We start from the raw sequence: 11,733 nt of genomic DNA, 5'->3' as shown, positions 1-11,733 counted from the left end.
ATAATATGTTATTATTTTGTAGATTCATGTGATTACACTAAAAAGGGCCGAGGAAAGATGAGAGGCGCGCGAAAGAAACGAGAGAAAGAAAAAGATTGCGGTGGATAATGACAATGAAATGACAAAACGATATACATTACCTTGTATATATTAGTGATAATTGTATATCACGCACGGACGGAAAGAGATGGAGAGACGGTCCGACACGAAAAGAAAGTTTACAAGTCCGTGGCAGTCCGGGGCACAATAAACACACTATATAAACACTTGTATGGAGCTGCTCCTGCACAAAACTACATATCTTGAGCGTTATATATTTATTACGTTTCTATAGTGCGTGGCATTCTTACTGCAAATTATCACGGAGGAGTGCAGGCGCCGCGCAATACAACAGCGAGCATTTTTGCAGAATGATATAATAATATATATATTGATGCCAAGACATATATTATATATATATATATATACTAGATATATATATATATATATTATGTGTGTCGTGTGTGTGTGTGTGTGTCGTGTGTGTGTTGTGTGTGTTGGTGTGGTGTGTTGTTGTGTGTGCTGTTGTGTGCGTGCTGTGGTGCGTGTGTTGCGCGTGTCGCACGTGTGTGTGCGTTTGCGCGCGCTGTGCTGCGCGTGTGCTGTGATGCGTGTGTGGGAGTGTGTGGTGTTCTTATATTACGTGCGTACTGGCCTATTTATAAATTAGCGCAATATTTTTAATCATTCACGAGGTGAACAATAATGCGCATTTGTGTTGTCGTGTTTGCGCGTGCACGCGTGGTGTTGCTGTTGCAGCGTGTACGCTCTCTTGTGCGTGCGCCATAACATGGCTGAACAAGACATAGAAGACTATATTCAAGCAAACAGCCTTTGGTGCGGTTTTGTGATTTTAAGTTGCATTTATTTAACTACACATAGAAAACACGATTGGGCCTTAAAAAATGACACATGTTGCCTTATCAGCCCGAAGGAATTATTGCTGTTGTGTCTTATTTGTTTCTTTTCTGATCTTTCTCGTTACGTTACATTAAGCGTTACCGCATTACTATTTTCTCCGCTTTAATTTCATGACGCTAAAAATTTTTAACTTTTACCATTGATATATTTTTGCCGTTTCGTGATTACTCGGTGTTGATAAAGCCGCGGCTATCGGAGAATATTCGCGCCACAGCAATTACTACTCAGTTGTCATTAGTATCGTGGAATATTTCGGTCGTCATGGTGATCGCTGCTGCCTTCGTCGTCGCTTGTTTAGTAGGCGTGCACTCTGGGTGTCGGTGCCGACGATACCCTGGGGGACAGCATGGGAAGGTCACGGATGCAACCTCGCATCGCTTCCAGCTTCACGTGGCGGATACTGCACCTTTACCGGGTCCCGAAGCGTACGAAGCCTCCTGCTCGGAAGCTGCCCTCTTCGCGCTCAACCTGCCTGCGTGTACTGTGCGTCGCCTTCTGGTTAGCGGAAGCGGCAGCGCTCAGCTCGATGCCGACTTCCGCTTTCCGCTTTCCGCCTGCGCGCCCGACGCGCTCTCCGTAAATGCCTGACGTATCGGGTCATGATATCGGCGCGCGATGAACAAACCTGCTGACTGATCGGTAATTCCGCCCAATGATGGAGGCCACCGTTTCTGAGATCAGGATTGGGCGCGCGGCCGGAGCGTCCTTGCAGAGCTTCCGCTCGAAGCGTGAAAGCTCTCGGCGTTGAGAAGCTCGGAAAGCGAACGCCTGCAGGCCATAGCCCTTGCATCGATGATGTGCCGAAGCTATCACACGTTTGAGGCTCTGGTGAGCGCGTGCGGATCTGTGGTGCTTTTGGGATCCCCTCCTCCAAACGGGTCATCTGTGCCGAAGGCGCGACTTGACGGCGAGCCTCTCGTACGACGCGGATTCCGTATCCGCGCGCCTCGAGTAACTTCATGATCCGCTTCCATATCCGCTTCCGTATCGCGTTCCGTATCCCGCTTCCGTATACCTCCAGTACTCGCACCCAGTTCGTATTCCAGCCCACCGCCCAGGTGGACTTCCGTATCCGTCTCGTATCATCTCGCCAGGTAGTTCCGTAATCGCGCTTCCGTATCACTGCTCAGGGTGACTGCCCGTATCGCTTCCGTATCCACCGCCCCAGGTGACCTGCCGTATCTGTTCCGACTCTGACTTTCCGTAGTCCCGTCCGGTACCAACGTGTACTTCCGTATACCCCCCCGACCGGTGACCTACCGTCAATCGGCCCGGCTACGCCACGCCGGTCTTGTCCGTATCCGCGGCAACGTTACTGCCGTATCCGCCGCATTGACTGAAGGCGGCGCTTTTCCGCTCACCCTCCGTAGCGTCCGGCCCTGTGGTCCACCAGAGACGCCGGCAAGGCAGCTCGACGAGTACGGTAACACGCGATGGTGTTTCATTTGATCCATGAGACGTCTGAGAACAGCCGTCGGCGGAGTGTCAGTCTGACGCGTACACTGCTTTATGACCTTTTTTTACACAAGAAAAACATAACTTAACCTTTAAGAATTTAACTTAAAGAATTAAGTTTAAGAAGTTGATTTTTAAGAATTTTAACTTTTGGTATGCGAAATGCGTCGTTCAGTAGATGATACCGTTACTCGATTTGTAATCTCCTCTGCTATAGCTGCCGTGGAAAAAGCGTATAGGTGACGACGGCTCTGATACTATACTTTTACTACTACTACCTACTACTACTACTACTACTAATACTACACTACTACTTACTACTACTAACTTACTCACTACTACTACCAGGAGTAATATAATTATTTAGCTGTGACTCCTGCTACTACTACTACTACTACTGGGGACTAACTATTACTTACTACTACTATACTACCTACTTACTACTATTACTACTACTACTACTCTACTTATACTACTACTAAATAATAATAAATAATAATAATAATAAGTAATAACGAATACTAATAATTAATAATAATCAGGATGGATAAGGTAGGCGGCACAAAAGACAGTTGTGGGCAACCAAGTGCCACGTATCGAATTAGCTAACAAGATTTCAATCAGACTATAAACACACTAATGCAGACTACGATTTCATTAGGAGCTTACCTGGACGTTGTCACTGGCGACGATCCATCTCTGTCCTTCATAGTGTTAGCCAACTGGTGACTAGATATCGCTCAAACCTGGGAGATATTCTATATAAACACGCGGTCCTGTACCGATTACCATGCGTGGCTTCGTCCTGAACGACGAGACCGTCATTGTTTTGTGAACACAGCGGAGAGCAATTGCACGGACATGGTGTCGTGAATGAGGGCGAGCACATAACAAACGGTCCGGAGGACGATGGTTGTGTGTAATGTGTCAATCAACTTGAGAGAGACAGAAAGGAGGAGCGAGAGAGAGGAGACGAATAGCGAGCGAGGACGAGCAGGAGAGACGGAGAGAGAGACGAGTAGAGAGAGAACGAGGGGAGAGGAGAAAAAGTGACGAGAATGTTGACGACAGAGAGGATGGAGAGAGAGAAGAGACGAGAGAGGAGAGGGTCGAAAGAGTAGAGATGGGCTGTGATGGGGAGATACGAGGGACGAGACTGTGTGTGTGTGGTTGTAGTGAGCGCGAACAGAGATATGAGCAGAGAACCAAGAAGGAGTCGAGAAAGAGAGACTGGGATGAGATGGAGGCGAGAGAGGACAGAGGGCGAGAGAAGATTTGAGTGTATATGGAGAGACAGAAGAGTTACCGCGAGAGAGAGAGAGAGATAGTCGAGCGAGTTAGCCGAGAGGAGAGAGACGAGGATGCGAGGAGAGAGGAGAAAGAGCGAGAGAGAGAGCATCGAAACCCGAGATCACGAAGAGATTTGTGGGTTCCGAGAGACGAGAGAGAGGGAGAGATGAGCGAGCAGAGTGACGAGAGAGCGAGATAGAGCAGCGATGGCGTGAGGATGTATTAGAGCCAAAAGAGTGTGATCGCGTTGTTTTGCGCGCGCGTTGGTTTTGTGATTGGGTGTTGTACGTGAGGATGAGACCGAGAGTAGAGAGGAGAAGAAGATAGAGACAGAGGTAGGGACGCAGACGGAGAAGCACTGAGAGCACGCATGATTGTGTTTTTGGATGCGGTCTTGACGCTGTAGGCGAGGAACAGAGAGATCTCGGAGAGAGACACGAGAGCAAGAGATTAAGAGACGAGAGAAACGGAGAGAGCATGAGAGAAAAGACAGAGAGCGAGGGAGATTAGCAGACAGAGAAGCGAGATGAGAGAGAGTGAGACAGAGCGCCAGGATAGAGAGAGAAGAAATTATAGAATACATCACCGAGACGATTAACCAACACGATTTACAACAACGACTTTTAGAATTCTAGACGCAACATCTGTGCGCGTGCTGGGCGGTGTGTGTGAGCGTGTGTCGTATTTTACAACAAGCCTTTAGAATTCTAGACGCAAGCCATAGCTTCTTGATACAGTGTTTAATATGCAAACAGGCGTTACGTTATACAGTGTTAAATGCCAAACAGAGCTCTATACCAGTGTTAATAAGCAGCACAGTTAAGGCTAATATCCACACACAAGTTAAGCGTCTTCCACGACTTCGCCCGGCACTGGGTACGCACACAAGCACAAGAACGCGAAGCGCCGCTGTATGCTGCTTGAAAAAAGAATACATATGCTGATTGTACGGCGCATTGTGTCTGAGCGCCATCCGTTGTGTTCACTCTTGGTTCGGTGATTCAGAAACTTAAGCATGTGCCTTGTTGTCCACTTGGCTGATGGTGGCGTGAGCAGACACGTGATAGATAAAGATAACAGCGCGACAGATCGTCTTTCTCCATACACGGCATCCGCGGCAAAAGTCGAAACTTATTTGGTACTTTCGGCCGTCCGGCAACGTTCAAACCCGGATCGCTGGCGCCAGTGCGAGCGTGGTCGAGTGGAGCATCTGCGCCAGATATAATAGATTGGTCTGGGTGCATTCGTGGGGTGGTGTGTGTTCTTGTCAGTGTGGTGGTTGTTTTATGTTTGTTTTTTTTGTCGTGGTGATTTGGGTTGTTTTGTGTTGGTTTTTGGTTGTTGTGTGATATAATAGATTGAACCTTTTGCCGGTAGCGGCTCCGTGAACGGTCTGCCGTATTCCGTGCGCCGTTCCGTGCCGGCCGCGCCGCCGGGTCGTGGCCCGGGAGTGGGAGCACGGGCCTTTTTCTTCGGTAATGTTTTCTCGTGTTGTACTTATCTAAGAATAAACCATCTGTGTTGGTAACTACTGGGACGCGTCTCACGCTAAAGTAAAAATAATAATGCTTACAACAAACTGACGAACATGATTATTACCTACTGACCAGTGACTGTAAATAATGTTTGTTCTTACTATCTCTAACTCTGATCCCTGTCTGTCTGCCATTATGTGCTTGTAAATCCTGTCCTCGTAAATAACACGCGGCCCCACCTCGCCTTTCTCTCTCTAGCGTCGCAACCCTCCCCCGAAAAGGGCCTCTCGTCCCCTGCTGTTTACTGCTCAACTACACCTCGTTCATTCTCGTATGTTTTCGTCTACTCCCTTAGCTGGCTCCAGCTAAGGATGACCCCCGCCTCCGCCGCGGTCCTGCCCTGCTGTCTGCACCACCTCGTCCCCCTTACTTTGTAATTACCCTGTCTTCTTGCGTTTCATCCTGGCTCTCGCCGTAGCTGTCAACCTAACGTGTTAACCCTCTCTCTGCATGGTCAGCGGCATGGGCTGATGATCCCGGGCGTGTACTGTAATATTCTGTCACTTATGTTATTCTCTCTCTAGCTGTGACACCTACAAGGCTGTCGCAGGACAGCGGTGTCTGCTACTGTATAACCCCTACTCTCTCTCTCTCTGCTCTCTCTCTTCTCTGTCTCTGTCTCTTTGTCTCATGTCTCTGTCTCTGTCTCTTCTCTCTCTCTTCTCTCTCTCTCTCTCTGTCTCTGTGTTCTCTCTCTCTTCTAGCTGTCACCTTAGGGCCTGTCTTGTGGGTTGTCCTCGGTACTGTAATGTACTCTGTCTGGCTTCATGTTCTTTCGTTTCTTCTAGGCGAAGCAGCTGCTAAGCTGGCTGCGGCCTGTCGTGTGTCGTGGGACGTAGTATAGCCGGGTGTCTCGTATGTTTCTCTCTGCTAGCCTTGTGACAGAAAAAAGAAAAAACCCTAAAGGGGCTTGTCCTGTCGTCGGCGGTGTGGTATGTGGGGTGTGTGGGACTGGTGAATACCTTTACAGTCCTTAGGCGTATGAGTTGGCTGTCGCTTTACGTGTAGCTGTATCAATCCTAAGGTGCAGCTGTCTGTGGCCATGCGGTGTTTACCTGGTAAACCTGCTCTCTATAGTGTCCCAAAGAGTGCAGCACATAAGGGGCTGTCTGTGTCTTGCTACTGTTAACACCTGTCTCTTTATGTTCTCTCTGGCATCTTATAGTCGTAGTCAAAATCACTCAAGGGCAGCTGTGTCGATAATACCTGGTCTCGATGTCTTTCTCTTCTCTCTCTTAGCTGGAACACCTAAGGGCTGTCATGCGCCGTGTGTGGTCTGTTCGTAGTTGTAAATAACCTGTTCCTTATGCTGGTATCTCTCCTATCCTCTCTCTAGCTGGACACCTAAGCGGCATTGTCGTGGCTTTGAATAAAAGAGGGTCCGCGATCGGCCGGCGTGCCGTGTAGAGTTTAGCCCCTCCGGTGCTCTCGTGCCCCTGGGTGAGGTTTGGTGGTGCCAGATCCGCTGGGCGCCCGCGGGATTCGGTACGGTGTAATACCTGTATCTATGTTTCTCTGCTCTTATAGCTGACAGCCTAAGGCTGTCTGGGTCTGTACGGTGTAACACCTTGTCTTCATGTTTCTCGTTCTGCTCCGTAGCGCGGTGCACAACCTAAGGGTTGGCCTAGCACTTTGGCTTGTGCTTGTACTGTAGATACCTGTCATCTATGTTTCTGCTCTCATAGCTGTCAATCCTAAGGCCGTTGTCGGTGTTGTGTCGTTTACTGTAGACACCTGGTGCTCTTAACTGTGTCGTCTCTTCGTCTACTCTGACGACCTGAGAAGGGGGGGGGCGTGTGGCCGTGTCGTGGTACTGTAATACCGTGTCGTATGTTATTGTTGTGAGTTCTTTGCGTCTAGCTCGACACCTATAGGCGAGGCTGTCTGCTGTCTGTACTGCTAACACTCCTGTGCTCTATTGTGTGTGTGATGTATAAGTGTGTATTCTATCTCTAGCTGACACCTATGTGGTTGCCCCAAGGTGTCTCGTCTGATATGTCTGTTCATTAGTTAATATATCCAAGTTGTCTCTATAGTTTCTCTCTCTAGCCTTGATCAGGACCTTAAGCGGCTGTCTGTAGATGCTCGCTTACTGTAAATACCTTGGCTCTATTTGTTTTCTTGCTCTTAGCTGACACCTGAATGGGGTCTAGTCTATTGTGTCTTGATACTGTCAAATGAGCCTGGTTTGTCTCCTACAAATGTTTTCCTACTCTTAAGCTCGTCACCTAAGGGCTCGTACAATATTCTGTCGTCTGAATGGTACTGTAGACAACGACTGATTGTTCTATGCTTTTCTCTTCTTCTCTAGGCTGACACCTAAGTGCGCGGTGCTGTCTGATAGTCGGTTGTCGTACTGTAGATTACGCTGTCCCCTCTACGTTTCTCTCTGCTTCTAGCTGTCACCCTATGAGGGCTTGTGCTGTTGCTTCTGCTAACTGTACATACCTGTCTTCTAGTTTTTCTCCTCTCCTAGCTTGTGACTAAGGGCTCTGTTTTGTGATCGCGTGTGGCTACGTGTAGATACCTGTGTCGTGCTATCACAAAGCTCAACTAATCTCAACAAAGCTCAACTAATCGTAATGTGAGACGAGAGAACGAATGCTAGAATTGACCACGAAACCAAACTAACTGTGTAGAACACAGTCACATGAATATGGATATCGACGACCAAGCAACTAATCTAAGCAAACTCCGTAGAACGCAGTCCCGCTACATTGAATCGCTAACATTACATGCGCCGTGTTAATTTGCGTGCGTGCACTCGGGTTAGGTCAAGGCAGAACAACTAAAGTGAAGACACGTTGGATAAGAGAGAGCGCGCACGAATGTGGAAATCGACGACAAAGCAACTAATCTAAGCAAACTCCGTAGAACGCAGTCCCGCTACATTGAATCGCTAACATTACATGCGCCGTGTTAATTTGCGTGCGTGCACTCGGGTTAGGTCAAGGCAGAACAACTAAAGTGAAGACACGTTGGATAAGAGAGCGCGCGCACGAATGTGGAAATCGACGACAAAGCAACTGATCTAAACTAATCTTTTTACGTGAGATCTAGACGAGAGAACACACACGAATACTAGAATCGACAACGAAACAAATAACGCCTGTAGAACACATTCGTGCCCTGTTGAATCGCTAACGTGACACGCGCTGTGTTAATTCACGTGCGTACGCTCGAGTTAGGTTACGATGAATACATTCTATACGTGACAAAACACCCGGGTTTGCATATCGATGAAATATAACCACAAATAACTGCGTGGGGTGGAACGACCGAGCTTCAACGCACAGCGCGCTGGGGTAGTCGTATGCAAGGTTCGCGGTGAGCCGGCATACCTTTGGTACGGCTCTTCGCATGATCTCCTTGTATTCTTCCTTATCGATTTCTCGCCGATTGTAGAACGGTTTCAGCGCCACCTTCACTTCCTCAATCACCCGCTCCTGCCTGAGTCGTTTCTTTAGATACTGCAATGGCAAATCAGCGTATCTGAATCCGCACAAAATACTTAGACACGAAGATGTGTCAACTACAATGATAATTGCAACTACCCGTTGCTCAAATACCTGCACAAAAGACTTAGATTTTGATGTTAAGGTGAAAGTTGTTAAGAATGTTTGATGATAATACACCGATTACAACTGCGATATAGTAACTACCTATTGCTCGAATACCAACGCAGAGAAATGACTAACGAGCATCGACAAACAATTAGAATTGATTAGCGTTGCAAGCATCATCATTGGGTCGATTATGCGGCAAAAACTTAAATACTCAAAAATCAACACAGAGAAACCACTGGACAAACAATTGAAATGAATTCACGTTGAGAGCTCCATTGTTCTCTATCGTTGGGTCGATCACGCCACAACAACCGAAGCTACGTACGGTTTCCCTGCTGTTTCCCGCGGCGGCGGCGCCGCCGTGCCACGCCGCCACCTGCGCGTCCTGCTTCCCCTCGACGATCGCGATGAGCTCCGGCGACGGTTGCTTAGCAACGGGAGGCTGCCGCAGCGTCGCCTCCAGTTCCATATCGGCGATGCGGTCCATGTCTGGCCCCGTCTCGCCGTTCTGCTTCTCCGAGTCGCCGAGCTTCGACTTCTTGAGGATGCCCGGGCGATCCTTGCCGCCCTCGGCCGTGTTCCGCTCGAACACCTGCGTCGCTGCCTCGATCATCTTCAGCAGGTCGTTCTTCTGCGGGATGCCAGCCGGGTCAAGATTCTCGCCCGGCCACGAGGGCGCGCCCTCCTTCTTGCGCGCGGGCGATTCGAGCAGCGCCGACGGCAGCGCGTCCACGGTCTTCCACGCGTCCTGCAGCCGCTGGTCGAGCGGCGTCATCGCCGGCGGCTCGGCGCCGCCGGGTTTCGCCAGCAGGTTGCGCTGCACGTTGAGCAGCGACGTGATCGCCGTGATCGGGTCGTTCGGCTGCGCCGCCGCCGCCGTCGTCGCGGTCGTTGCCGCGGGCGACGACGACGGCGACGAGTCGGTGTCGGAGGTCGCCGCGAGGAGATCGATCGGAGGCGGAGGGAAGCAGGGTGGGTGGAAGCCTGCGGCGGGCGGGGCGGCGGCCGACGGACGAACCCCCGAGGGGAGGCTCGGGGGAGGCACGCTGAAGAGGAAGGGCGGCGGAAGCAGGTTGAGGGCGGGTGGGACGCTGAGGAGCGACGGGGGGAGGTTCGATGGGGCGAACGGAGGCGCTAACGGTGGCACGGAGGAAGGCGGGAACGGCACGCCGTCCGGCAGCTCCTTCGCCGGTGATTGGTTTATCGATTTCTCCAGCCTGCTGCCATACTCGGCCTTGTCGTCCGACGTTTTTCCGTCGCCCTTACTCGACTGAATCACGCCATCTGGAAAAGTTCATTGACATTCTGTAGCCAACATCTACAGAAATAAGGAACAAATGGTTTACCGGAAAGAACGATTAAACGCAAAATGGCAATCATGCACGAAAAAACCTTTCTATTCTATTCTATTCATTGGTATCGATTTCGTAAAAAGTACGAGGACAAATCGTAGCACGTATGTCAGACGTATGTTTCGTCTTCGCACAAGATTGTATTTTTATTTCGTCGAGTAATTCCATTCGAAATAAAAATACATTCGAGTGCAAAAACAAGTACATCATCAAACATTGAATGCGTAGATCTTTCCTCTCACTTCAAATGCTTCCCGCTGGCACGCACATTTCTCTAAGTAAACGACTAACGAAATATTTACTTAGCAAAAGCAAGAAGAAGAACCTTAGCATTCACCGCCTGATTTCGTTTCGCACTAGAATGAGTGATTCATCATTTCATCCAAATAAAAATACATTCTAGCACGGATACAACTTCTACATCAGACACTGAATGTACATAGAATTCTCTTTTAAATTTTTCCTCTTGCTTTAAATACTTCCCGCTCGCACGCACGCGTACCTGCATTTCGCTCGGATGAGCTGTCCGGCGACTGGGTCGGCTGGAATGGATCATACTCCGGACTCTTCTCGGGCGCCGCCGCCGCCGTCTTTGCCGCGGTGCGATGATTCTGCGACGGTGAATCTCCGTGTGCGGGCGAGGAGGCTGAGGACGACGTCGCCGATGACGACGACACGCTCGCCTTCGCCGCGGCAACATACGCTTTTGCGTCGCCGCCTCCGCCGACCCGCGCCTTTCCCGCCGCGACCGCCAGGGGGCTGCACGAGTCGTCGTTCTCGTCAAACACCGGCGTCGGCTGGCTGTCGGTCGGCGACACCTCCCCGTCCTCCTTCAGCTCCCCTCCTCCTCCTCCTCCTCCACCCGCGCCCGGCCGCGACGCCGCGCCCCTCTTCTGCGATTCCGTCGCCGCTGCCGACGACTTCTCTCGGGTCTCGCGGAAGTCGCACATGATGTGGATGTTCTTTGCGTCGGGGAAGTCGTAGCTTCCCGTGTCCTTCCCCGGCATGCCGTCCGGATCGATGAGGTTCTCCGCCGTGACGAAGCGGTTGCCCTTCTCCAGCTTCTCCTCGCGACGCCGCTCAGCGAGCCGACGCGAGAGCTCCTCGACGCGCCGGTCCGCGAGGCTGCGCGAGTCCTGGTCGCCGCCGGCGACCGCATCCTCCTCCTCCTCGTCGCCGTCGGAGACGCGCTCCTCCTCCTCCTCGCTCCTCGCCGCCTTCTCCGCCGCCTCGCGGCGCTCGCGCTCCAGCTGCTGCTCCTTCTCCTGCTGCCGACGGAGGAACTTCTCCTCTGCGCGCTGTGCGATCGCCGCAAGCTTCTCCGCCTCCTCTCGCTGCTCCTTCGCGACTAGCTCCTTCTCCGTGCGCGCCTGCAGGATCATCTCGAGCTCGGCCTCGCGCCGCCGCGCCGGGATCGAGTACAGCTTCTTGCCGTCCTTGCGCTCGCTCAACTCCGCGCCAACGCCGCGATCCTTCTTCCGCCGCTTCTCCTTCTCACGTCGACGCCCGCCTCCCTCCTCTCGCCGCTTCTCCGGCGCGGCGGCGGCAGCGGCGGCGGCAGCGTCGGCGGCGTCG

The 11,733-nt window shown here is 51.1% G+C and overlaps 1 protein-coding gene and 1 long non-coding RNA gene across 2 annotated transcripts in view; both read right to left on the bottom strand.

The window, feature by feature from the left end:
• The window catches only part of LOC106810420, a 17,177-nt gene extending 14,048 nt beyond the window's left edge, over positions 1-3,129 (bottom strand). Inside the window, exon 1 of the long non-coding RNA XR_001394014.1 lies at positions 3,085-3,129. This is a non-coding gene — a long non-coding RNA (uncharacterized LOC106810420). The remainder of the gene's footprint in view (positions 1-3,084) is intronic.
• Positions 1-11,733, bottom strand: part of LOC106810416 (PHD and RING finger domain-containing protein 1-like) — a 62,160-nt gene that overhangs the window by 26,231 nt on the left and 24,196 nt on the right. The window contains exons 10-13 of the mRNA XM_014813767.1: positions 10,661-11,648; positions 9,705-10,090; positions 9,132-9,623; positions 8,582-8,710 (exon numbers count right to left, since the gene is read on the bottom strand). Coding sequence (XP_014669253.1) covers positions 8,582-8,710; positions 9,132-9,623; positions 9,705-10,090; positions 10,661-11,648 — 1,995 coding nt within the window. The remainder of the gene's footprint in view (positions 1-8,581; positions 8,711-9,131; positions 9,624-9,704; positions 10,091-10,660; positions 11,649-11,733) is intronic.

The sequence above is a fragment of the Priapulus caudatus genome, unplaced genomic scaffold, assembly GCF_000485595.1.
Source record: "Priapulus caudatus unplaced genomic scaffold, Priapulus_caudatus-5.0.1 Scaffold439, whole genome shotgun sequence".
In the NCBI taxonomy this organism is placed as follows: domain Eukaryota; kingdom Metazoa; phylum Priapulida; class Priapulimorpha; order Priapulimorphida; family Priapulidae; genus Priapulus; species Priapulus caudatus.
Note: the sequence above shows the minus strand (reverse complement) of the source record. Positions and strands in the feature narration are given on the sequence as shown.